Raw genomic sequence first — 27,441 nt, 5'->3', positions numbered from 1 at the left:
TTAATATTGTATGTATGACTCTACTTTCAGGGAAAGGATAAATCGGACACTTTTGGGTTCATTGCTCGAGAGAAAGGGAATGTATTTGTCTGCTATCTAATGAAATGTCACAATTTTACAATAGTAAGTGTATTGATTGCGATCTGCAGAGACAAGCATGACAATGTAATTATTTTAAATTGAGGAAAATCAAAAGTTACGGAAAATGTTCGGAAATCACCACATATTAGTGGCTGAGCTCTCCAGGACTAGATTTATTTAAAGGTATTTTTTTTTTTTTTAAATAAGGTTTTGAGTCAAAGCTATTGGTTTAAATTGTTAATGAAAAGTATCATAGTAGCATGTTATGAGATTTAAGAGAGGTAGCTGTAATCGTAAACTGTAACCGTAGGTGGACGAGATAATGATGGTTCTGAGGTCAGCCTTTCGCAGTGCCTTTGAGCAGCGACAACAGATCTGCATTATGTGTCCCCTCCATCAGCTTCATCGCCTCTGTCAGGAAATCAATGGTATGTACACTGGCCAGGGCCGAACTGAACGTGTCTCAATGTAAACGGCTCAATACAAATCTTCATTGACTACCAACGGCTGGGGCACTTCATTGCTGTATGTTTAAATGCATGGAATAATTACTCTGTGTCAAACATGTAACTCTGTGTAAATGTTTACTGCGTGTTTACAACAAAGCAAAAATTTCTTGTTTGAGTTTTTGCTTATTTACATTTAAGAATGTACTAAAAATAGTGCTTGTTAAATCTTTGGCTTGTTATTTTATCTATGAAATGTGATCACACTGTTATTCTAGAGGAAGCAAATATTGATATAATTATTTATTGTCATAAACTTATCCACTCCTCTCACGAATTCGTCCAATTAATCACTGTACACGAGGCTTACCCCAGCGCTGGTTCTATAACGATCAATTATTCAAAGTTTATGAGAATTACTAGAATGAAAAAATCTTCTCTGTTACCAATAAATTAAACCGCTGTTGGCTGTAGTTAGGACTCAGATATCATTAAGGGTCTCATTAATCTTTTTGTTACATTTTGTGTAATGTAACTTATAGGTCTAGACCCTCAGGAAGCTCACAAGCGATTGATGGATTGCATACAGAATCTACAGGAGGGGGATTCTGGGCCAATTCATGCAGTCTTAAAGGTACACTCACTTCAATATAGCATGCTAAATCGAATCACTAGATAGCAGGAAATATTGTTTTATTGAACTGGTGAAGTCTAAATTCAAATTCAATATTTTTGGTCAAAATTTAGTTGGTTTAAAGTTATAAATAATAATATTTTACTACAATTAAAATAATTTTCTTAAAAAAGAATTTCATATTTGGAAAAATTCTCCAAATGCTCATGGTATTTTTTTTTTTTACAAAGACTGAAAACCCACAGAGCTATGAGGAGATGGTAGAAGTTTTGATGATAGAACTGAGGAAACTGTGTGAGCTGAAACAACAGGACCACTCCCATATCTCTGATCCCAACAAACCCCACTTTAACAAAGAGGTAAGTTTACTCATCTCTGATCCCAACAAACCTCACTTAAATTAAGAGGTAAGTCCAATCTCTCATCTCTGATCCCAACAAACCTCACTTTGATAAAGAGGTAGGTTTACTCATATCTGATCCCAACAAACCTCACTTTAATATAAAGAGAAAGGTTCACTCATCTCTGATCCCAACAATCCTCACTTTGATAAAGAGGTAGGTTTACTTATATCTGAAACCTCACTTTGATGAAGAGGTAGGATTACTTATCTCTGATCCCAACAATCCTCACTTTGATAAAGAGGTAGGTTTACTTATCTCTGATCCCAACAAACCTCACTTTGATAAAGAGGTATGTTTACTAATCTCTGATCCCAACAAACCTCAATTGATAAAGAGGTAGGTCCAATCTCTCATCTCTGATTCCAACAAACTTTACTTAAATTTAGAGGTAGATTTATTCATCTATGATCCTGTCAAACCTCATTTAAACAAAGAGATGGGTTTACTTATTTCTGATCCCAACAAACCTGAATTAATAAAGAGGAAGGTTCACTCATCTCTGATCCCAACATACCTCACTTTGATAAAGAAATAGGTTTACTCCTCTCTGATCCCAACAAACCTCACTTTAGTAAAGAGGTAAGTCCGATCTCTCATCTCTGATCCCAACAAACCTATATTTAACAAAGATGTAGGTTTACTCATCTCTGATCCCAACAAACCTCATTTAAATTAAGAGGCAGGTTTTTTCATCTATGATCCCGACAAACCTCACTTAAACAAAGAGGTGGGATTATTCATCTCTGATCCCAACAATCCTCATTTGAATTAAGAGGCAGGTTTATTCATCTATGATCCCAACAAACCTCACTTAAACAAAGAGGTGGGATTATTCATCTCTGATCCCAACAAACCTCACTTAAATTAAGATGTAGGTTTATTCATCTATGATCCCAACAAACTTCACCTAAACAAAGAGTTGGGGTTACTCATCTCTGTTCCCAACAAACCTCACTTTGATAAAGAGGTAGGTTTACTTATCTCTGGTCCCAACAAACCTCACTTTGATAAAGAGGTAGGTTTACTAATCTCTGATCCCAACAAACCTCAATTGATAAAGAGGTAGGTCCAATCTCTCATCTCTGATCCCAAAAAACTTTACTTAAATTTAGAGGTAAATTTATTCATCTATGATCCTGACACACCTCACTTAAACAAAGAGGTAGGTTTACTCATCTCTGATCCCAAGAAACCTCGTTTTAACAAAGTTCACTAATATCTGATCCCAACAAACCTCAATTGATAAAGAGGTAGGTCCAATCTCTCATCTCTGATCCCAACAAACTTTACTTAAATTAAGAGGTAGATTTATTCATCTATGATCCTAACAAACCTCACTTAAACAAAGAGGTTGGTTTTCTCATCTCTGATCCCAACAAACCTCACTTTAATAAAGAAGTAAGTTCACTCATCTCTGATCTTAACAAACCCCACTTTAATGATGAGGTTGGTTCACTCGTCTGTGATCCCAACAAACCTTCTTAATAAAGAGTTAGGTCCAATCTCTCATCACTGATCCCAACAAACCTCACTTTGAACAAGAGGTAGGTCCAATCTCTCATCTTTAATCCCAACAAACCTCACTTTAGCAAAGAGGTATGTTAACAAACCTCACTTTAGTAAAAAGGTAGGTTCACCTATCTCTGATCCCAACAAACCTTACTTTAACAAAGAGGTAGGTTTACTCATCTCTGATCCCAACAAACCTCACTTGAATTAAGAAATAGGTTTATTCATCTCTGATCCCAGCAAACTTCTCTTTTAATAAAGAGGTAGGACCAATCTCTCATCTCTGATATCAACAAACCTCACTTTATCAAAGAGGTTGGTTTTCTCATCTCTGATCCTAACAAACCTCACTTTAACAAATAGGTAGGTTAACTGATCGCTGATCCCATGAAATCTCTATTGACAATGAAGTATTGTAAGGTTCACCACCAGATATCTAGTTTCAATAGCTTTACTTTTTATTAAAAAGATTCTTCTTAAGCCTTAGGGGTGTAAAAATAAAATTGAAAGAAAACAGCTTTAACAGAATAAATCACTAATTGACAATCCTTGTGTTGTTGTAGTTCAGCTTGTTTGAGAATCGTCGGGCCAGTGTAGGAGCCGCCGCCTTTGGCAATATCAAGAAGAGCTTGACCAACTCGTTCGAGAAGGTCATGGCCAAAGTTCCAGTGAGTGACATGTCTCTGTACAAACAGAATTTTTTTTTCATAATCTATAACTATGTAGATCTGTGTTGAAATTTGTTTGAAATTAACCCGGAAAAAGTTGATTATTTTAACAGAAATTTGCAAATATAATTTTGTTCATTAGTTTTGGTGTTCATTTCTTACAGCAGCATGTTGTTTAGGTGTTGTGTATCTGTATAATTTTTAAACTTAACTTTAATTTTGACTTCCCTTTTATTTTGATGTTTCACAGTTTGAGTCACTGTTTTGAAGTTTATTAATACTTTCTTCTTAATCTCACTTGCTGCATTAGCACAAAAAGCCTAACGAGGCATTAGAGCGCTTCCGTCATCGAAGTGGTACCGCAGACAGTGGAGTAAGTCATCCCTAGCGATTGAAATACTGTTGATTTTTCAAATCTATTCATTTTGAATTGACATTGTTTAACTTGGTGAAATACATTTTAGTTTTGATATCATTTTTAGCTCACCTGAGCTGAAAGTTAGAGACCTTTTCTGATCAAAATTTGTCCATTGTCTATCGGTTTTGGCGTTGGCATTGTCGTTGTTGTAAACTTTTCACATTTCCTCTTCTTCTCAAGAACCACTGGGCAGATTTCAACCACACTTGGCACAAAGCATCACTAGGTGAAGGGGATTGAAGTTTATTTAAATGAAGGGCCCTACCCTCTGTCAAGGGGAGATAATTTAGAATTATTGAAAAAATGTTGGTATTTTTCAAAAATCTTCTTTTCAAAAACTATTTAGCCAGAAAAGCTGTAACTTGTACTGAAGCATCCTCAGGTAGTGTCGATTCAAGTTTGTTCAAATCATGGTCCCCAGGGGTAGGGTGGGGCCACAATGGGGGGATGAATTTTTACATAGGAATATATAGAGAAAATCTTTAAAAATTTTCTTCTCAAAAACTATTTGCCCAGAAAAGCTTAAACTTGTGTGGAGGCATCCGCAGGTAGTTTAGATTCAAGTTTGTTCTATGGAAAAGTGGGAAGAAAAAATCTTTAAAAATCTTCTTCTCAAAAACTACAATGTATTAGGCCAGAAAATTGGGGCCACAATGTGGGTTTTGATTTTGATACTATAATGCTTATTTGATCAGAGTTAAGGATATTGCTGCTCAGGTGAGCAATGTGGCCCCTGGGCCTCTTGTTTTTCTTTTGATAATGCTTTGCTTTTACATCATAGTTTAATAATCTTTATTTTATGTTAGCAAAAAAGGCCAAGTGAGGCAAGAGACAGGTTTCGACATCGGAGTGGAACAACTGAAAGTGAAAGTAGCTTCTCAAAGTCCATGGCAAGTGACTTTCATTTTACAATGAATCTGCAGTTTAGCTTTATTTTATCACATATGTATGTATGCAGTAGAGTAGTCTCGTTATTCAATAATTCTCATTAAGTTAATTTATGCATATCATTTGTCTTAGAATACTGTAGTTTCAAGAGTGTTCTTTGACATTGGTTTTCATGGACTGTGTGAAATCAACTGTTTTGAGGATTCATAAACATGGACTGTTACTCTTCCAAAACGATCTTTAGTTATGTTTGTTACTTTCAAGAGCCATTGATTTTGTTGGTCCAATCAGATCAGCCAAACAATGAAATCCATGATGATTGATGCTTAACAAATACATTGATGAAGCCTTAGTGTATATTTATACATGTATTATCAAAAAGTCTTGTACTTGTGCCGGAATCTTTAACAATTGGATTATTTACCTATGCAGGAATCTTCAGTTTGCTCCACCCCTGATGCCTCACCCATGCCCTCTCCAGCAGCCATTAAAGAGGTCCACTTCAGCTTTCCTAGTCCCCCCTCATCACCCAAATCTCGCCCCCGCAGTTCTACAGAGGGCGCAGTGCCTGACCCTGGATTCGCCTCTAAGTTGATGAACAGCTTACACTCTGACAAATCCTCAGATTTCAAGGAACATTCAGGGCGCAGAGCAAGCATGAATAGCCCCATGAAACAGATGTAAGAGATACTGGCTGAATATTTGCTAGAAGGCTTTCAATATTTTCAATATATTTTCCCCAATAGCTATCAAGGAGAACACTTCATTTTTGAAGTAACCAGAATTAAGCACAATCATTTTAATGAAGCAAAATTTATAGTTATTTTTTAATGTCAGTAATGAAGCAAGGTCCTGTGTTACAGACCAATTAATCATGCAGAGAAAAAAAGTTATATAAAATACTTTGATTCAAAACTTACCTGATGTAATGTGTAGCTATTATTTTATCTGCACTATTGTTTTTACTACCTCATGTTGTAGGTTCCTGCTGTCAGAGTGTGGTGGTTCCCCGAGCAGTCAGTCCAAGCGACGACAGAGTGCCGCCCCCACCCTCCAACATGGGGAGGATGGCACACCCCACTCCACCAGGCGTGGGTCATGGAGACAGGCCATCTTCAACAGAGTGGTCACCCCAGCCCGAGCCACAGACAAACCTCCCACTGTGTTAGGTACAACATTTCTCAAATTATGTCTAGACCACATGTGTAATATTGTATTTAACAAATCAAACAATATTTTCCAGAAAGAATGCAAAATGTTTTCCACAAAGAATTAATTTTCGAATTCTAGAAAATGTAGTAAGGTTCTGAAATCGACAATCCAGTTAATATTCAAGGACATATTTTTTAAGTTCTTAGTAAAAGAACAATTTTAATTGGATATGAAGAAATTGTTCGAAAGTAAATCAGTGCAGAATTTCTTTTTGGTCTATTAGAAAAATCAGAAGCTGAGACTCAAAATGCAGGCAGAATCCGAAGTGGGGAAGAACTGCGGGCTTTGTGGAAGAAGTCAATACAGCAGACCATACTACTGCTGAAAATCGAGAAGGAAAAACAGGACATTCAAAGTAAGCTGACAGAGAACTTATTCAAAAAAAAGTTGAATAAAGATTGTAACTACCTGGTACATAAGTCTTCGCCATCTTCATTCTCTTGAAAATAAAAAGTGAAGTTATGTAGAAATGATTTTAATGATGTATGATGAGACTGCATGTTACTATATATAGAAGTGTTTGTCCTGAGGGGACGTCGGTCATTGAAAGTTTTCCCAGGTAAGCCGTCCTTCTATAGGCATGTCGGAGAAGTTTGCATGACACTTGCTCTCAAACAGCATATTATGCAGTTATTATGATTACCAGGTATAAGTATGAAAAGAGATTGAGAACCGCTTTTTTTTTTTATTCTGGTGTTGGAGCTTTATACATTTTCTTATAAGAAAATAATGTTAAAGATGGCATTACCCCCTAAGGAAGGAAATATATTTATAGTAAAGTCAACCCTTTAAAACCCACCTACAATCTCCTTTTATGTTATATTTTATCAAATTATGGGTAAAGTCTTTGCTTTAAAGCTGCTCATCAACATACTAATATGCTCTAAAAATAACTTTTTTTTTAATTTTAAGTGTAAAAAAAAGGCATTAAAGTTTATAGGAGATAAAAGTGTTGAAGAACTGTAAGACTTTGGACCCTTAATGTTTGAGGAGAGATGTAACGGTGGTGTCAGGCCTGTCTTATTTATCCTCTGCTGTTTTGTATTCCATGGTGTGGAACTTATAATTTATTTGCCAAGTCAGAATTGACAGAAATTTATTAGTTCCAAGCCCTGATTTGTTATTTTTCGTCATGAGAAATTAACTCTTTGAGCAGAGAATTTATAGAACAATGAAGTTATATGCAGTATTGGAGAGGTTTGCATGGAACTGAATATGTCTGATATTAACCTTTAGTGGAAGATTAAATGTGTTCCATGGAATGCTTTTTGTAGATTTTAGCTCACAGTGAATTGTTGATGAACACAAGTTTTAGTAAGAAATTTTAATCTTGGAATACTGGATAATGTCCGTTATGCTGATGATGCTGCATGGTCCAATAGCAGCACTGCTAGTTTATTGTACATAGAATTTAGGTTTTATACCAGGAAGTTACGTTCCCTCATCCAATCAACGGACACTAATTAGATCAATGATTGAACCATGCAAATGGGTTTATACTGTATTTTAATTGGTGAAATGAAATTTTCATTTGTTAAAAAAAATGAAAATGAAGGTAATTTTAACTATTGAAGACAATTCCTTCCAAATCATTTCACTCAATGCTTCATTTAGTTTAGAGAGAGAATTTTTTACTTACATGTGCCATGAAAATATCAGTAGCCAACCTACTACAATTTGTGGCTTTAATGTTAAAGAATGACAATTCTATAGATGCTGAAAAGACATAAATTGAAACCTACATGATAAGATATCATGATAAATGGATGAATTTCTTGAGTATAGCCAAATGGATGAATTTCTTGAGTATAGCCGATTATTGATTGCAGAGTATTGTAGTGGATTGTGATCAGCTTTATTCAACACTCTTAACTTTATTCTGATTTTATTTAGCTCGACAACAAGAGGCTGAGATGTCACCCATTTTGAACTATGAGGAGATAACTCCGTGTCTAAGGGACGTAACCAAGGAGTGGGAGGACATGATCAACGATTCAAACAGGCCTCATATTCAGTTCAGTCATCAGTCCCTGCTCAAATGTGTTCAACAAGGCAAGTCACAACTAACTGTACATGGGAATGATTTAGTTACAGTCTATTTTGTAAGATATGTTGCAATATGGCTACACATGTATTGGTAGAATTGTTCTGAGATGTACTGATGGTTGATAAAAAGTTGTTACAGTAACTATGAAAACCAACGCTGAAGTTTCACTTAGTGTGATTTTTGTTCAGGTGTTCCTAAAGCCCATCGGGGTGACATCTGGTGGCTTCTGACAGAGCAACACAAGCTTCAGTATCCAGGAGTTGAGAACCAGACTCCTACCAAACCGTACAACGAACTGCTGAAGGACCTGACAGAGTACCAGCACAACATACTGATAGACCTAGGTTCGTGTAAAACTAGTGCCCTAAACAAATAGACTATAGCTGTAGGTCAGTGTAAAACTAGTGCCCCAAACAAATAGACTTTTGTTCATATAATTCTACATATAGTATCTTGAACCAAAAAGCTTATGAAAATATATAGAAGTTTAAATGTAATGAAAAAGAGGTTTTGCATGTGTTTTGTTGATACTTAGTTTATGTGTGATTTTTCCAGGACGGACATTCCCGGGACACCCCTACTTCTCCACACAACTGGGGCCGGGACAGCTGGCCCTGTATAATCTGCTGAAGGCATACAGTCTACTGGACAAGGATGTGGGCTATTGCCAGGGACTCAGCTTCATTGCAGGGATACTGCTCATGCATGTAAGATCAGACACTGGGGCATAAAAGTTAGACAAGCTCACTTTTGATCTTAGTCTCACTTCATCACTTAGTATTTTTTGTTAGAGTAAACCTGAGATCAAATGTTGCTATTCTAGCTTTGTTTTCAGGCCCTAGGCAAGACCCCTATAGAATTTGATCATGTAGACTCTTGTGTTAGTTGTTAAATACACTTTAGAACAATGTCTTTATTTTGAAAGCTCTGTAAGTTAAGTGAAGTGTGTATATTTACATTCATCTGGAATCAGAAAATTCTCAAACTTGGTTGTTAAAGAGGGTACGTTTTACCTGTAGATGGAGGAGGAGCTAGCATTTGAGACACTGAGGCACATGATGTTTAACCTAGGTCTGAGGAAACAGTTCCAACCCAACATGATGCCGTTACAGGTATAGATGTCAATCAATGCCTCCTTAATGACAGATACAAATTCTGAAAATAAACTCAAGAAAAATGTTTCCTGTGAATGATATGTGACTCACATACTTTGATTTCATTTATTTTAGTAGGCATCAATATTTTTTTCTTAAACCGAATAGTTATGTTAATTTACAGACAGAAAATTTATCAATACAATCTGTAGTCAAATATTTTACTTTAATGAAAATTTAAATTTCATGGATATACTCAACAATGAAAAAAAATTTTGTTCTATGAATATTGATGAAACCATAGTAATTATTAAGCGGCATTGCTGTTCATCAGGCAGGTTGTCACACCTGGCTTTCTGTGTTATTACACCTGGCTCTCTGCATTGTAGGTACAGCTGTACCAGCTAACCAGGTTGATTCATGACAACTACAAGGACCTACACGACCACTTTGAGGAGCACGAGATCGCCCCCAATCTGTACGCCGCCCCCTGGTTCCTGACTGTATTCGCCTCACAGTTCCCCCTGGGCTTTGTGGCCAGAGTCTTTGGTAAGTCGTGAAAATTACTGGTTACGAAAGGGATAAGAACCAATAACCTACTTAATTATATTAATGATCAGGCTTTCAAAAATTTTTCCAAAGTAACATGAAACATGTATATACTTAAAGTAAAAATTTTGCCAGGAATTTTGCTAACTCTCTGCACAAATTACACTCTTAAATCTATTATGTTGTGGAACTTAGACTTTTGATTTAAAACTGTGATTATTGTAAACAACTTTTGTAATGGATACATGTATATTGCTTATATTTTAGAGAAACACATCTCTGTTTTTATTTTTCAGATTTACTGCTGATTCAAGGTGTGGAGATCCTGCTGAAGGTCGCACTGGTGTTGCTAGGCAACCACAAGGAGCTGATCCTGCAGTGCGATTCATTTGAGACAATTGTAGAGTTCATTAAAACGACTCTGCCAGAAATGGGAGTTATTCAGATGGAGAGAGTGATTAATCAGGTAAGCATTGTCTCCCTTGATCTCTTATATAATCTATATACATATACTTTATTTCTAAAACACAGAAAAATTTGATGCAATGGAATTAAAAAGTCAATATTGTGGCAGAATCATTATATATAATATATACATGATAAGTGTATAGTTATTATAATGTATTCTAGTAATATTATTATGCTATGTATCATATATTGCATAGTCAAGGTTATCATATATATAGATCATTTACCTTTTAAAAATATGCTCTTTTACCATGTACTCTCTTTATTCATGTTTTTCTAAACATCTTTTTGCTTTGTTTGCTCAGGTGTTTGAGTTAGAGATAAATAAACAGCTCCAGGCATATGAAGTGGAGTATCATGTCCTTCGTGAAGAGATGCTCTTCTCTCCTCAACGAGGAGACACAGACATGTATCAGAAAATCGAGGATGCTAACCGTAATCTGAAACAACAGAACATGGAACTGTTGGAGAAAATCCAGCACATTCACAGTCACCACAGAAGCCTGGAAATCACCATCCACAACCTGCAGACAAACGAGTCCAAGTTAAAGAGCCACATAAAGACTCTGGAGCTGGAGCGGAAAGCTCTGTTGAATGCCGTCACCAAGCTACGGTCGTTGGTTCCGGACGACGAGTTTGTGAAGCTGGACATCTCCCTTCCTCCCCTGTCCCCCAGTCTTTCATCCTCCCCCATCCATCAGCCACACTCCAATAACTCCATCCGTGGTGCTATTAAGAAGGCTGTCACTAAGAGCCTCAGTTCCCCACTGTCAGAGCTGGGCTCCAAGCAGTTCCAGTTTGAGTGATGATGTTTGTGATATGTATATTTATAAGAGAGTATTTCGAAGGAGGTGACTTAAATAATCCCACCCTCCCACCATAGAGGAATATAAGGGAGAGTACATCTATGATTATTTAAGTGATAGTCTACTTGAAAGTCAGAGGATTTTACTTCTAGTCACAGTAGTGGGGACAATTGTAAGGGGAACTAACTGCTGGTATTTTAGGATCCAGGTTTCTAGTACTCTTTTGTGATAAACATTCCTAGATTAAACACACTCCCATTTTACAGTGAACAAAATTTGTGAACCTTGATAATTTAATTTGTTGCTGTGTCAGAACAATACTGTGTAATCTAGTTATTGGAGTTTTGTATTGATCTATAATTTCTCATGGAGACTACCTTTAATTGATTACCCCCCCCCCCCCCCCATTTCTTCATTAGAAATAAGTGCAGAAGGTCTTAAATTTTTATAATGATGTCTTAGATACTTATAATACTCACTTTAGGAATCACAAAGGAAGAGTTGATAATACTCTGTTTACACTTAGAAACACGAGACAAATGCTGATCTCTATTGCAATGCAATGCAAAAATTTTATGTGTAGTACTTACAAAAAGAGAATACTGGTAGATAGTAGGCAATATTGTGAAAGGTTTGTGTACATCTGAAACAATGATAAAACTGTTGCTATGGAAACAACAATATACTTAATTACAATGTGCAGTGGATGTCAACGATGCTCTTTCATTTGTTGTTTAAAGCTGGCCATTTTGATAATTTCTGTAATGAAACGGAAGATAGTTGCATCAGGGAGTTTATACTCTAATGATAGTATCGTACATTCCACGACAACCACTCAGAGAGTATAAAACAAATAATGGCCAAAAGGAAAGAAAAATGTTTTTATTTCTGGTTATGATTCATCTTTCCATAATGATATCCTCATTTTGTGTCTGAGTGGAATTTCTGGTATTGGGTTATGTATATTCAGGATATGGTACAGGATGAAATCTCCACTTTGTACTTGTGCTGCTGTACAAAGAGCCTCTCCATCCTTTGTATGGATCTGTGTCCAGCTTTGGTTGTATCGTTATGTTTATCTGGAATCTCGATATATTTCGTCCATTTTCATGATTTTTGTAACAAAAAATTTTACAAAAAAACTTGTTCATTGATATTCAATGAACAAGTTTTTTGTAAAATTATCATTATTTAGTGTATTTGTACTTCATAAAACCAGAACATGTTTTTCTGTATGAGTGCAATACAACTCGGATTGAAATTTGTGTCAAAAATTGTGACTTTGTTTGAATATCCTTATGGGATGAATGTGAGAGTGAAAGCATTGAGTAAACGAACAAATGGTTTTTGATATCCTGCTCAATGATCTTCCAGTATCTGTAGAATTGTTCACTGTGATCAATGCAAGTAGTCATCCGTGGATGATGGTAGAATTTGTTTGAGTTTGACATATGTTAAGCTAATGTATTGTTCTAAGTTCTAAATGTGTTGAACAATGATAGTATTAATTTGTGCATTTCTTAACAGAACGTAAAACACAAAGCTTCCTACTTTGTGTGAGTTCCTGTCTTTTTAGTCTATTCAATGAAATAAACATATACAAGCATCACAAGTCCTTCCGTTCTCTGGTTCCTGAGACTTTGCACAGCTAGTCATAATTTGGATTGAGTCAGTATTGTGTGATCAGTACTAATAGTACAGATTAGTAAATGTACTATACAATGATGTCAGAGCAATACTAATAGTTGTGCTAGTGTCAGATTAATTAATACAAGTACAATTAATTGTACTGATTTAGATCTCTAGTGTTATGAGAGTCATTGTTTTGTTAGGAATTCCTTTCCTTCATTGTTCATATGCTCTTTATTTTTCTTTCCACTTTTAAATGTATTTGTTTTGTTCATTTAGTGCTTTTATGGTTTTTATAAGTGTATATTCTAAATCAGTTACCTTTTATTTACAAATATAAGCTTGCTGTGCAATCTATTGATCTGAGACCTGCTAGTTTCAGTGTCTCTATCTGAGACTCTTTGTTTTGTCCATACAGTACCTGTTTTTCCTAAATGTTTTGTCATTTTTCTCTGGAAACAACAAGAATCTCCAGAAAAATTGTTGATATTATATGTTTATGTGAACAGCTATGTTTTGGTAGTGTTTAAAAATGCTTGTTAAAATTGCATTTTAAATTTCCATGTATAGCATTATATGGAGACCCGAGTATATAAAAAGTAAAACTATGATTTACTGTATTCTTTAGGTCTGACAGAAGGCTCTCTTGCCATGTTTCTGTCTTTATATTCAACTGTATGTACATCTTTCTCTGCTCAACTTGTTTCCTGTCTAAAGAGACCTTACTCAAAACAGAAAAAGTCATTTGTCATGTCTGTGTTAAAAAGTTCTACAGGGGCAAAGTAAACGTGTATAGATAATGTGTCATTGTCACAGGAATAAAAAAGCATCTCATTTATTGACATTCTTCTTTTTTTATGCCATCAGAAACTTTTAAAATAATAGAAAATCTATTTATCAACTGCTCAAACATTATGTACCCGATTTGTGATCAAGAAGTTGAATCTGACAATTTGTGTGGATTTTCAGCACATTTCTTCCTTGAAGGTGGTACGAGACACCTGTTGATATTAATGTGGATAAAATTTTTATTATAATCAAATACTTTCACCGTTTTCAAATTTTACAATATTTGACCAAAAGCCCCAGCGGGATTCGACCTCTATTTCAAAGAAAAGAAAGAAAGAAAAAGTTTATAAAATATTAAATGCTTGATTTTATTGTTAATTTCGATCGGAAGTACGTCACAATATGGGGGTGTCCCTTATCAGATAGACATTGCTGGCTATGACCATGGACTGATCCAAGTGTAATAGAAACACTTCATTACACCAGATTAGTTTCCACCGGAAGTTATGTTTGCCCATACCCAGAACCAGGTCCACAGTGCCGGTGGTTGCCTGGATCTTTACTGCGCCAGCACACACCATGGTACCTTCTTATAAATGGTCCAAACTCTCCAGTTCTTTCCAGGAAATCGCTTTGAATTAAAAGAAAATTGCAATCTACCTGGCAGAAGATGGAATATAAGCCTCTGTATTCGTGGCACTACTACACATGAATACAGAGGCTTCCACAGACAGACTATTACATTAGATGCAAACCTATCTCTAAAACTTGTATTTTTTGAATAGATGATTTATGAAAAATAGTAAATAAGATTAACAGCGTAGGAATATCGCTTAAATATCTAATAAACGTTGATGTCTTTTTTATAGAAAGGTTTTCACTGTGACGCTAAACGAGTCTTCAACTTCTTGGTAACAGATCGATGACATTCGAAGATTTCAGCTACTTTATGTGGCAGCCCTGATTCCTTTACGCGTTTTCCCTATAAACCATTGTTGATACCAAAACCCAGTTATATGTGATATGTCTTATTACAAGCCGTTTTTCCTGCACTGTTGATTTTCCATGACCCTGTTTATGTGGTATCGTTACATGTAAACCTCTTTGCGTTGTCTCTGTACCATTTTCAAACACTTGTTATTTTACGTGGCATCGTTTACCCCTTTATAAGGTTCTTTTAAATAGTGTATCCATTGTTGATACTACAAGCCCTATTTCTAATCACTAGTCTACTTAAGTACATATTAACTGTGCATGCATTATTAAGTTACAATATTGACATACTGATCAGGATTTACTGTCATTACATAGTTCTATGAATTTGGAATGAACCGTTCGGATTTAACAGGGTCCGGATGTCTTTGATAGTACAGAACCGAGGGAGTACAGATGGAGAATCCAAAGGTAGGCAGCAATGGGATTTTCCAGAAACTATTTGAATTTTTATATTTTTATTTTGAAATTAAACAATTAGCATAGTAATATAATTGTAACATAAAAAGACTGGTTTAGTTTTTAGGCCCTCAATTTCGAAGAATTTAGATTTTTTTATAAGTCGATATTTTCTGAAAATTAATTATGTATGATGTACGTGGGACTAACCGTGTCCTCTTACATTAAGTAAAAAAAATGGTTTTAAAAAATGAATACATTTATAAATTGTGATGATAAGATGATGCAGAAGATTTTTTTCAGGCATCGCTATATTTGCTTACTTTACATCATGTAAGTAGTTTCTATCTCAATTCAACATTCAAAAAAAAAAAATATCTGTGTTTTTCCACAAGCATTAGCTTGGAATGAAATTGAAGGGTGGTGTAGCTGATAACGAATTAGTTCTCCGGGTCTCAGACTTTAAACTGACAATTACAGGTAGACATAAGATCCAGGTAATTGTAGTTTTTATCTATTGTCGTAATTCTGAAGGTTTGTTGTTAACAAATACAACCTATAAATTCCATTGTGAAAAGAATAACTCCAACACTCGCCGAGAACGAAACAGGTACTTGTAATCAGTGACAGGTTCGTGGTAATTACAACCTGACAATTTCATTATTATTAGACCTCCCTCATTCGATAAGTTCAGGATAAACAAATAGGCCTGGCGATTTGAAATTATATCAACAGCAATACGTTTGTGAGTGTTTTCTCTCAGGAGGTGAGAATTGATCAAACATCGACTACTGAAAGCCACCCCTAAACTTGTTTGCTTTTTACTTTAGATATCATGTTTTACACAAAATATGCAATCGGAAAAACCAATGCAACAATAATTTATGAAGAGACCCTTGAGAGAAAACTTTTCCTTGTAATGTTTGTAGTGTGTGTCCGAGTGGACACATTTTTTATTAGCCGGATTCTGTAAGGTTGTAGAGAAATCACTTACTTAAAGCTTATCACTTCACAAAGTTTTACATATTTAATAAGTATCCTTAGTGGCACTGTGCACACCACTTACGTAGTAACTAAACTACTTGAAATGAATGCCCGGTCATAAATAAGTGATTGAAACATCACACGTGTATTTATCTCTGCCATGCTGTTTTTTTTTAATTCATTTAGGCGATCGAATTCGGTCACTCTTCCGCAACCAAATCGAACGCTCCTTTGTTAAAATATTAAAGACCGTTTACGAATTCCAAAACTTGCGGAAACGTTTAAAATGCTCGAATACAAGGAAAGAAGAATAAAACACCTATAAAATGGATTTTACGCAAATACGACAATAAAAGTCGGTAAATGTCTTTGAAGAAATTTAAGACCTGGCCATACACATGTTCTCACAAAACGGTACATGAGTCGGGGTACGCCTGAGCGCCGTTAAACACAGGGGCCGGTTTATGTGCTGACACTGTAATAATGTGGTAGGTAAACCGAGCCTACCTGCAGATCGATAGCAGTTTGGAATCTGTCCAATCAGTGCCCGGACCTTGCTGTATCAGTCCTGGAATGCCGATTCATTCGATTCCCGGGAACGGAAGCAAGGAACCGCGGAGACTTCAATAGAGCAATCAGGCATTGACACATCAGATCTCAAAGATTGGAATACATCGGATCTAATTGATTAGAAGTCTATGAAGAATGTTTTTGGAATCTTCACAATTGTCTTTGAAGTGATACAAACATAATATTTAGTAAAAATCAGGCAAATATCTTACTTAGGAATAATAGGTTACACTCGCTCTTACATGAATTGCAATTAGGACTACTTTGGCCAATTGCGTTTTGACACTTTCAAATATGACAAGTTTAATGATTTCTACTCAAACAAGTAGAGAATTTAGCTTCCATGGGTCTGTTTAGGACAACAATCAATGTTTTCTTAACTTAAAATGGCTAACAAGTGAAACACTTAATTTAAGCTCTTGAAATGTACCCGGTATTAGAGGCGATTCCAATCGGTCCCCTCAAAATCAATCACCAATATTGATCGTCTGAAAGGCAAAAACTCTGACCTCAAGTGGCATGCAATAAATAGTTTACTGTTGAAATATATCAAAAGGATTGCTTAACATTACATGCAAGATTATTCAAAGTACAGTGCCAGATAAATAAACGCAAAGGCAAATGTGTATTGCAATTCATCGAAAAAGGGATGGGTTATTAACTCATATAGCATGGAACTAGAGCAAGAAACAATCGGAACCTTTGAATATTGATTTTAAACCGAACCATAGTATTCTGAGAAGAATTCCTTTGAGTTCTTTGAAAGTAAACAGATTTCTATGTCATTTACTATCGCGAACTGGCGTACCGTGGCTCTTCCAGTTAGTACAGGTACCCTTCCGAGAGCCTCCCTCAGGACACCGCGACGAAACGGAACGACTCAAGTGTAGAAAATACAATAATCCCAGACAAGTTCCCGGGATTGACCCAACTTAAAACAATCAGGAGGATTAATTTACTTACGTGCATATTGCACACCTCAGGTTTAAACTAGGATTGCATAAAATTTCGTTCTGCGCTCATTTGTGACAGAGTAGACTTTCCAGTGATGGTGTAGGGTCAGAACTCGAGAGAAAAATGAGTTACAGGAAAGAGGAATCTTTGATTCTGGAAAATTTCTCGGAGAAACACAAACAAGGCGACATAGTAAGTAACAAAATAGTTCAAACCGCCAGGACATCGAGCCCACTGATCATTTTACAGAGCTCAGATTAATTGTATGTTTTGTTTTACTACGCACTAAAGGAAAGTATCATGCTAAAAAAAATTATTTTGGAAGCAGGTGCACGCATTGAAAAGGGTCGTTTCTTCGGTATATTAAAATTTTAAATGCCGTTTAATGCTATAAACTGTCCAGAACTTCTGTACTGAGCTTAAAAATCACTAATATTCCCCCAAGGCTTTTTTTTCACAATGCGTTTTAATAACATGTATACATCTATAACGATTTAATTGCTTTTAACAGTTTCATTCCAGATTACCACTTCTTCATCTGTCTGTTGTACATTTGTACGCCAATTAATTGAAAATTTGTATATAAATTGTTTCATGCATAATCAGATAAAATTTTCAAAAGTGTTAGTTTTATCTTTATTCGCCTATTTACCATTTAAATATTTATATTGTACAAGAAGTTAAAAGGCCCCCTTTATTTTGTATTGGCATATCTACATTACAAACATTTATTTTCATCCGAGCGATGTTCTATATTCCGTTTCAAACTAACCACTGCAAACGTAGTATTTCGTCCGATCCATACTTCAAAGCACAAAACCCCTCATTGCTCTAATTAAATCAGATAGGTCTTTGTGTAATACTTCTTTGGCCGTTCTTTGTTGTCGCGGCTTAGTGTATTGGGTCGGGTATTCAAACCTATTCTTGCATTTACTCCATAGAAGGAACGCGAAATTACTATGTATCGGCCACTATCAATATCCTCAATACACGACCATTCTTGAGCAATATAAAGTTTTGGAATAATGAATGACAATATATAAATGAGCTTTCTGAAGTCTCTTTCTAATTACCGGCGTGCTTTTTGAATGGCATTATGGGTGAAAGTCTATTGCAGATTAATGGTCCCCGAAAACATTCTACCAAGCTGTACAATTCTTTATTTGGCACTATTGTCTAGAATTTAGTTAATCAAACCCGTCATCACAGCGATCAATTTAATATTGTTGATCAAAATAAAAACGCTTTCAATGGAATAATGCAAGTGGTAGAAGATCACATTACAATCTTCGAGTGGGTAAAATCCTAGTTTCTGTCCTTTAATTCCACCACTCTTTTACCGAGCCCAATTAATCAGAAAGTGTATTCAAATTCTAGTCAGGTAAATAATCAAAAAAGAAATATCTACAGAAACTTCGTACAGGAGCTTAGGAACAATTCAGTAGCACTCTCGGCAGACGACAAGACATGGAAATTGATAAGAGGACACAGACACCCGCTATTATTTTAGAGGAAGACCCGGTATTTTATTTACCGACAGCTTGGATCTGGTCAAAGGTTCCAATCTGTTACAAATTTCCAAATCCGTTTTTGAAAAATCAATGGCTTTATCAGGAATTACCAATGATTAGATTCTCAGTGCTTTTACTCAAAACACGAACGCTTCCTGCAGTTTTTGATAATATTGCTAATATTCCAAAGTCAAAATGAAATGAAGGAAGGTTAAATGTAATATCACTTGTTATTGTATACTACGGACATAGAACCTAATTTCAGGTCATTTTTTCGGGGTTGGGGGAGGGGAGTGGTCAAAGCTTTAAATTAAAATGTTTTGTCGTAAGTTGCAAATTCGGAAAGCTTACTACGTAGGGAAAATTCCAGGCAATGGTCTTAATTAAGACCTTTCCTTGGCTATGGACCCGGTCATATTGTTTCACCGAGTGCATATCGTTGAAGTTTACGAGTTCAGTATCTGTTGTATAACTACCAGTGTGTTCAATAGCTAGTTCTTTAATGTACCTCTGTACCATTTACCTTTACGATTGCTCAGGTGCAAATGCAAACAACATAAATAAAGCAAATACAAGGAACACAGGATCGATAGGGTTCGTGTTTGTCAAGAATTCAAAACATGTTCAGCAAAAACTATTTGCAAAGAACAAAATATCCGTGATAGAAAGGTGTAAATCTGGCAAACTATTCAACACTTCTAACAAAAGAGAATAACATTTTTTTTCTTCAAACAATTAGTACTTGTATGAGTAAGTGTTGTGTTTCTTTTTGCAAAAATTCAATGAAAGTTAATTGTAAAGTTAGCTGAGAGAAAAAACTCCACTGAATTCACTTGTTCCGAAACCACAGAACTGACCAGTTGGTTAACGACCTAAGAGAATCGATCAGAGAGTAGCCGCACTTAAAAAAAAATTATTTATTAAAACAAGTAGGCGCCTGCTATTCCCGCCAACTCAGCAACCCTAAGGAATGTTGGAGTACGGAGGGATTAAAATGGAAATCCCCGCAAAAATGCAACCGGCCCAAGATCATAGAATTTTAATTCAACTTCTTGCAGGTGACAGAACGAAAACCAATAACGTATTAAAGATTAACGGTCAAAACACGCTCTAGTTACAAACGAAATCGATTGACTTCATTAACCCTTTCCTTTAAATTTCTTTTCAGGTCGCCGATTTATTCTAATTAATTCCCCGATGTACATCCATACAACTCTTTGTATATACGATGATTGAGGAAGATTTATTAGACCAATATCTGTATGTTATTGAGATCTATAAGCACATTTAGGCCTCTTATGTTATTTTTTACCATGAGGGGACCTAAGCCATACAGAGAGTTACAAAAGAACTATCAGCGACCGTCATGCGCTTAACACAACTTTGCTATTTGCAGAAGGTGAAACTGCTCAAAAGGCGTAGACCTTTCTGTTATAAACTTTGAATGGTCGCTGGTCTATCATTCGCTGACATCGATAATCCTCTAAATCCGGTTGGTCTCGAACCAAAATTAATCCGAAACAAAATAAATTAGTTGATCATTTATTTAGCAGGTTGTGTTTTGGGAATAGCCATGGATGATGTTGCTGCGCAAATATTTCTGCTGGTAAACAATGCACGGTTGTCGTTGTGCTTCATATTCTAACGTCTTCTCATTTAAATGTAGAAACTGCTGTTTGTTAGTTTTTATGTCTATTTCTTATGCAATGGAATAACAAAGGCTTACTCTGAAGGTAAACCGCTTTTGGGGTTTGGTTATGCAAAGATTTGTGCATACGTAACCTAGCTGTACTTTGCATACCTGTTGGTAGAATTATTCGGCCAACATTTATTGCTTATACTTCATTTTTTTGTTGCATCATTCTAATCCGTGTGTTATATGTTTGTGTTCTTACTCTAGCCTTGCTCACTCAATCAGTCCATTTCAGTGTACACGAGAGGTCAATATTGACCAATATTAAGATATGCTCAACATTATATTGTTTCAGGAAAGGGAATTGCGCGAGCACTTCCGGAAGCTTGGGTTTTACCGAGAGGTCCCCACCCCCGAGCTGCTGAGGGAGGCCCAGCAGGTGTACCACACACTCGACTGGCCCCACCAGTATGACGATGACGGGGACCCCCTCCCCAGTCCACCATCCTCCTCCAGGGACGAGATCCTGAATCCCTCCGAGGCCCAAGAACTAGACGAACATGCATTACAGGTAATATTTCTTACTTTACAGATATTTTTTCCTTAGCAAAGAATCTTAGGGTATCTATAATTTCCTTGTAAATTTGTTTTCTAGGCTCCGACTACTTACCTGGGTCAACATATCAGATACCTTGTGGAATATCTCATTCGACCAGCTATTAGTGATGTCCATAAAGCACGGGTCCTCACAAGGTAAGGACGATGTTGTGTTCACCGTTCAGTAAATCGAAGCAGGTTTCGACTGATCGCAGATTTTTTTTTTTTACCAGTTCACAAATGTCTTTGTTAGGTGGTTGGGACGATGCATGAATGATGATTACCTTAAGTATCTTCCGAGAACAGAATGGAGTCATCCAGAGTCCGTTGCAGGATATATTTGGAAACTAAGGAAACGACACATGGACTATGACGAGTTCTTCCAAATCATCTGCAAGTATGTTGCAAAAATGTTTCGATATACAGTGCTTTTGGATTAACTTTATTTCGCGAGCAACGAAGAGATACCCTTTGTAATGTTATTTCTCTCTTGTAGATATGCTGGTCTTAAGGCTCACAACATTGACGGGTGTGTTAGAAACACGATCAAATACGAAATAGGCAGTGACTTTATGGAGCAGAAAAAGAGCTGGACAGCAGTTTTACTGGACGGAAACTGGCGACTGTTGGACGTACGCTGGATTTGCGAGGCCGCTTATGGAGTCGCCAAAACCAACTGGAGACTCATTGAAGACGAAAAAGGGAAAGTGGATACCACAAAGGCCATTAAAGAAAACCGGAATACAATCAAGACGCAGTGTCGGTTCAGAGAGTTCTACTTTCTGACGGATCCAGAAATCTTTATTTATGATCATTTCCCTGATGACGACAAGTGGCAGTTGTTGGCGCGTAAGGTTTCCTACAAGGAAGCAAAGGAAATGGCAGCTTTAAGGGCAGACTTTTTCAGGAACAAAATGGTTCTTCGAACGCACCCCAAGAGTGTTATTGAAAGTGACGACGGGATTGTGAAGTTTGTTATCGGACTGCAAGAGGATTCACGAATGTCATTTGTTTACAAACTGTATAGGTCTAAGAGTAGCAAGGACCCCATTGATCCGTCCAGAAAAGAACTCGATAGGTACGTCTTCATGGAGAGAGACAGCGACGAGAGTGTGATCCGTGTGGAAATCCGATGCCCGGCAGAAGGAGAGTACCTTTTCGAGTTACACGGGAGTCAGAATGCCGAATCTTACCATGCTTTGCTTCTAACGTACTTTATCAGATGTACTGGGATAAAAGGAGTCATAACCCCACTTCCTCCAAACATCAGACAGGAATGGGGGCCGGGAGAAGACACGAGGGACATGGGCATGGTTCCCGTTACTCATAAAAAGGGACAAGTGGAAGCAGACGACGGAGATGCGGAGATTACCTTTACACTAGAGAAGGACCTTGAGTTCAAACACGACCTTGTCAAGGGTGTCGAGGATGAGTCCGTCACGGATGGTCACGTGGTACACACCATAGAAAACGGAAAGATGAACATCAGCCTGAGACTTCCATCACCTGGAGAGTATGCCCTGAACGTGATGGCGAAAGAAAAGTTTAAGAAGACGAGGTTCGCCCCGGCATGTAGCTATCTGATAAGTTGCGACGACGAGCCGCTACAGACTAAGCCATTGCCAAACATTGGCGGGGGCCATATTGGATCTAACGAAAAATTCCATGAACTGGGATTCAAAGAAGACAACGCCTGGACCTCTTATATAAATAATCTCGTCACGGGAGAATTCGCTATGCAGATTCATAAGCCCCACGATATCTTTGTTGCAGCAACATTAGAGCTTGAAGAAGGGAATAAATCCGAAACCTTTGACAATTATGTAATCTGTGATACCCAAGACAGCAAAGTCAAAGTTACAGCTCTATTCCCCAAAAGTGGCACTTACAAGCTGACGCTGTTTGCAAGGGTTGATACTGTACAAGACGAAAACAAGCACATTCCTATTTACACTAAAATAATCGAAGTCGTTTTGCCTACTTTGGCGGGAATGCCCTCTCCGATTCAATCCAGCATCCCAGACTGGTGTCATGGCTACCATCTCAAGGAACCAAGAAGCCTGTACTTAGCATCTGGAGAGATGACAAAGCTTTCTATATCTGTTCCGGAAGCTAACACTATAAAGGTTAAAGGTCACCCAGAATGTCATCTGAAACCTAACGACGAAGGTTATTGGGAAGGTTATCTCAAGACCGGACCACCAAGAAGCACCGTAGATCTCATGGCCAGCGAGTCCCCGCACGGCCAGCCATTTAAACTACTGTCATACCAGGTGATGAACTTTTAATGCTACGTCAGAACAAAAGAAATATCAAAATCATCCGATGACCATCGAATAACACTCAAACATCCTAAGTAATCCTTTTCAATTTCCTAATTATAGGTTGTTTCAAAAGAAGAACTTCTGCAAATCGAAGTTGAACAAGAGCAACTATTTCAGAGGGCATTAGACGAGCTTCAGACTCTTGAGGAAGAAAGTATGTATTAATACACACGACATATAAATTAGGACACACACATAACATTTAGGGGGATTATTTACTGATTTTATTGGTCTGATTTTTTAAGAGTATGCCCGGCTGCTCGTCAGATTGAAACAGGCAGCTAATGACAGGAACCGTCAGAAGATACAGAAGCTGTTGTACCGCGTCAAAGAGATAAAACCAGACAAAGTGGACGTGGAGATTGTCAGAGCGGAACGGGTGTTGCGGGAACTGGTCGAACAAGAAGGTAAGTCTAACAATCGCACCAGCTGTATACTGACGGCGTTAAAGGTTCCCAGTCTGTTCCATGTCCTTCAAAGGTTTGTCTCCTGACTTTAACCTCTGAACTATTGCATGACGTATCGTGTCCCTATTTTGGCCCCAGAACTATTGCATGACGTATTGACAAACTTAATGATGCAGTTTCGGCAACCGTTCCCTATCGTTTTCAGTACATACCTTTCATAAAAATTCCAAAATCATTGATTACCTTAACCATATGTCCTTCCTTCTTTTTACCTCCCATTTAATCAGAAAAAGACATTGCCAGGAAGGAGCTCAGAAAAGCGACGAGGATGTCCGATATACCCAGCCTGGAGGGAGCTCTCCTTAAGGTAAAGCGATTGAAACTTCCGGAGGAGGATGGGGACATCTCTGCAGCAGAGGAAGTACTGCAAACTCTCAGAGGTATACGGAAACTAACAAGCGATCCTAAATCTTTGGTTCTCCACCGTGTGTTATCACCTGTTGCTAATACTCTTTTCTCGATCTTGTTAATCGAAATTCTATAAAAAGAACTGATGTATCTTCTTGGTCTTCATCTCAAATCACGTTTTTATGCATCTTGCAATACTGCAACAGAATTTGCGTAGTCTTGGTTAGGGCTGTAGGTTTTCTCACTATTCAGTAACGTTTCTGACGTGTAGCATTCACTAACACTTGTGTGTTTCATTCACTAAGACAAACGAGATGCCGCGCTAGGGAAGACGCGTGACAAGTCACAACAAACAACTGATTCACCTGCTCCATATTTCTATGGCAATCACAGTGGTGTGCACATTTATGTCATGCCCGATGGTCGCGTTCAGCACTCAGAGATGGGTAAGGCCGCGAAGAAATCTAGCAACAACTGTATCTATACCACTTTCTTCAATTCAATGCCAGGGATTTAAACGGCAATATTTGTCTACTTTCAGCCCCAGATGTCAGCAGTCTGCATTCCAGTCGCTTGACGAGAGATGCTGATGTGCAAACTTTGGACAATTCTGCCGATGAAGAGATCAAGGAGGACTTCACGTACTTAGCTATGGGTACGTCTGAACGAAATTAAATCGTCCTCCCGAAAACAAGAGAAGTAAAACATTTCTGTTCTTTTTATAACTTGATACGATCAAGGTTTATTTTGACATTGTTTAATGTAGATTCCTCAACACCACGAAAAACGGGTAAAACGGACACATCAAAAGTACCAGAACTGTTACGCCAACATCTAAAGAAACGTCACTTAATGGAGGACGAAATCGACGCAGAGGAGATCGAGCCGTCTGCTTTAGGAGCTTTGTCTATGATTGACCAAGAAGAAAATGGAGACCGATGTAAGACTAGTAGAACTTCTTTGGTTGTTGTACAGTTTTGGCATTACATGTTGATTTAATACAGAACAATCATTTTTCTTTCTTTAATAAAGCGTACACAAGTCGTGGTACTGGGGGGTCTCGAACATGGAAATCTCGAGCAATGGACGTTTTCAAGAAATACTGGCATGTAATGAAGGAAAAATCCGAACTCACTCGTCAAACTCTCAACGACGACATTGAAAACGAGGTTCAAAGACTGAAGCATATAAACCAGATGTGTAGGAAGATGTCACGAGCTGCCCGGCGGATTGGACTGAGCTACAACAGTCTGATAGACAGCGAGCAGATGTTCCACGACATTCTGAACGAACCAAACGACCAGAATGACAGTCTGACAGAGGACTTCTGTAACACGTCTGCTCTACAGCAGGACGTCATAACAGTCGAAGAAGGACTCAAATGTATGTATTTCTAAAGAATTGCAAAAAATGTTGAATAAAGCTCGGAACAAATATGAAATGATATGTCTATTCGTACCCTTTCTAGCTGCATTTGATGAGTTCGCCAAGAGCATGGACAATCTCTGCGCAGAACTTGTCACCAAGGCAGAACACACGGCCAGGGAACTTGAAAAAACAAGGTAGAGGATAAGAAAAAAGATTATATCGTCCTTATGTGGTTGTAGTTTTCATTAATCAGAAAAGATGTGTAATTTGATTGGTTGGTTCTAGGTTGGAGATGGCGACAGAGGACTTGATGGGCTACAGCTCCAAGAGTTCCCTGAGAAGCGACTCCGGCGTGGGTGGGTCCAGCGACAGAGACCATCCCGACTTCGTCAAGACGTCGTTCTACGCCGCTAAAAACACCATACTGGAGGAGCTACGGTCAACAAATGCGACGACGGTAAAACGATATATTCCAAAATACAGTACTGCCGTATCATATTTTGATATGCAACTTATTATATGAATTCAATGAGCAACAGTGAATTATAATGAGAAATAAGTCATTTTAGTGAAAGGTTATTGGTATTAAAACGAGTAAAATGTTATTTACGAAGTGCATACAGTTATATTTCTATGCAAATTTCAATTTTTGAATTCTTTTAATCAGGAAGAGGATATCAGACGACAACTTTCCGCCCTGCAGAAGCAAATGGCCGACTATCACCATGGAAACACGTCATCCCATGGCGGGAATATCTCCGGAAATCATTCTGGATTGTTCTCCAATTCATGGAAATATTAAATCAACAAAATTAAATTCCACCCATCAATAGGTTTTACTGAGGAACTTTCGATCAATCTCAACTATAATTCACCAAAAATAAATTCTTATTCTCAATAAGACGTTTTTGCTGATGAAACATTCGATCAGTTTGTAATTCTGAATTTTATACAATTTTTCACAAGCCGTCCCAATATTTATCTCTATTTTTGTTGATGTTTTCGTTTCTTTACAACCCTGTGATATTATACAATCTGTGATCTATTTACTGTGATGCTTTAGCTTTTATTTTGATAAGTTTGTTGTAGATACGTAGAAAAGTGTGGCTTGGAAAACTGCCGTGTGATCATAGATGTGTTGTTATATTCTGTAGCGCTTAGTGCACTTCGTTGAAAGCGGGGGTATATATACTATAACTTCTTTTACATCTTTATACCCCTGATTATCTGCAGCTGGTCAAATATTTATAGATTTGATATGTTATCATCCACTTTAATTATTTTTGATGGTACTTTTGTGCTAGACTTATTTTTATATTTAATTTTCATTTTGTCACATTGTACGTTTGTTAGAATCACAACAGTTTTTAGCGGAAGGATTTCATGGAGGATATACAGTATTTCTGATTTTATACGGATTTAAATTTGTTGTAACAGTAGTTTAGAATTGTTTGTAGAGAAATTCAGACGCGAGTGTCAACGTAAGCAATGTCATGGCTGTCCTTGTTATGATGTTATTGTCACCTCATTTATGTTGATTTTTAAAAACTGTTTTGTTATTGGAGATTTATCATTGTTAATTGTTGTTTACTTTCATGATAGATTTTTACAGATTCAAATAAAAAAAGGATATACTGCTTTATGCACACAA

At 37.1% G+C, this 27,441-nt stretch overlaps 2 protein-coding genes and 1 long non-coding RNA gene across 11 annotated transcripts in view; 2 read left to right on the top strand and 1 right to left on the bottom strand.

Moving 5' to 3' along the window:
• The window catches only part of LOC128193282 (TBC1 domain family member 1-like), a 23,542-nt gene extending 9,850 nt beyond the window's left edge, over positions 1 to 13,692 (top strand). For 2 of the 4 annotated variants that reach the window (XM_052866639.1, XM_052866642.1), the window contains 18 exons: positions 31 to 123; positions 392 to 509; positions 1,070 to 1,161; positions 1,392 to 1,520; positions 3,638 to 3,742; positions 4,053 to 4,115; positions 4,967 to 5,050; positions 5,481 to 5,728; positions 6,030 to 6,217; positions 6,484 to 6,615; positions 6,775 to 6,819; positions 8,154 to 8,312; positions 8,496 to 8,651; positions 8,863 to 9,014; positions 9,327 to 9,419; positions 9,791 to 9,950; positions 10,247 to 10,416; positions 10,724 to 13,692. In XM_052866639.1, the coding sequence (XP_052722599.1) occupies positions 31 to 123; positions 392 to 509; positions 1,070 to 1,161; positions 1,392 to 1,520; positions 3,638 to 3,742; positions 4,053 to 4,115; positions 4,967 to 5,050; positions 5,481 to 5,728; positions 6,030 to 6,217; positions 6,484 to 6,615; positions 6,775 to 6,819; positions 8,154 to 8,312; positions 8,496 to 8,651; positions 8,863 to 9,014; positions 9,327 to 9,419; positions 9,791 to 9,950; positions 10,247 to 10,416; positions 10,724 to 11,224 (2,688 nt within the window). In that variant the 3' untranslated portion in view covers positions 11,225 to 13,692. The remainder of the gene's footprint in view (positions 1 to 30; positions 124 to 391; positions 510 to 1,069; positions 1,162 to 1,391; positions 1,521 to 3,637; positions 3,743 to 4,052; positions 4,116 to 4,966; positions 5,051 to 5,480; positions 5,729 to 6,029; positions 6,218 to 6,483; positions 6,616 to 6,774; positions 6,820 to 8,153; positions 8,313 to 8,495; positions 8,652 to 8,862; positions 9,015 to 9,326; positions 9,420 to 9,790; positions 9,951 to 10,246; positions 10,417 to 10,723) is intronic. The other 2 variants (XM_052866641.1, XM_052866640.1) reach the window with 2 other exon arrangements.
• Positions 11,617 to 16,747, bottom strand: LOC128155135 (uncharacterized). Its single transcript, XR_008239546.1, has 2 exons — positions 16,526 to 16,747; positions 11,617 to 14,273 (listed from the first exon to the last, which is right to left on the bottom strand). It is a non-coding gene; the product is annotated as an uncharacterized LOC128155135 (long non-coding RNA).
• On the top strand, positions 14,905 to 27,441 carry LOC128193280 (uncharacterized). 6 transcript variants are annotated; one of them, XM_052866632.1, is made up of 16 exons: positions 14,958 to 15,046; positions 20,604 to 20,659; positions 21,042 to 21,257; positions 21,342 to 21,439; positions 21,537 to 21,680; positions 21,780 to 23,556; positions 23,668 to 23,761; positions 23,853 to 24,014; positions 24,302 to 24,454; positions 24,728 to 24,868; positions 24,964 to 25,077; positions 25,189 to 25,362; positions 25,455 to 25,805; positions 25,891 to 25,984; positions 26,076 to 26,247; positions 26,458 to 27,441. In XM_052866632.1, the coding sequence occupies exons 1-16, from the start codon at positions 14,998 to 15,000 to the stop codon at positions 26,590 to 26,592; spliced, it is 3,930 nt and encodes a 1,309-aa protein (XP_052722592.1). In that variant the 5' UTR covers positions 14,958 to 14,997; the 3' UTR covers positions 26,593 to 27,441. The 6 variants fall into 6 exon arrangements, with proteins under 6 accessions (XP_052722596.1, XP_052722597.1, XP_052722592.1 ...); XM_052866635.1 differs by lacking the exon at positions 14,958 to 15,046 and adding an exon at positions 17,368 to 17,734 and having other exon boundaries at positions 20,607 to 20,659; XM_052866634.1 differs by lacking the exon at positions 14,958 to 15,046 and adding an exon at positions 17,369 to 17,734.

Source organism: Crassostrea angulata, chromosome 7 (genome assembly GCF_025612915.1).
Source record: "Crassostrea angulata isolate pt1a10 chromosome 7, ASM2561291v2, whole genome shotgun sequence".
Taxonomy (NCBI): domain Eukaryota; kingdom Metazoa; phylum Mollusca; class Bivalvia; order Ostreida; family Ostreidae; genus Magallana; species Magallana angulata.
The sequence above is the reverse complement of the archived record's forward strand: the minus strand, read 5'-3'. Positions and strand labels throughout refer to the sequence as shown.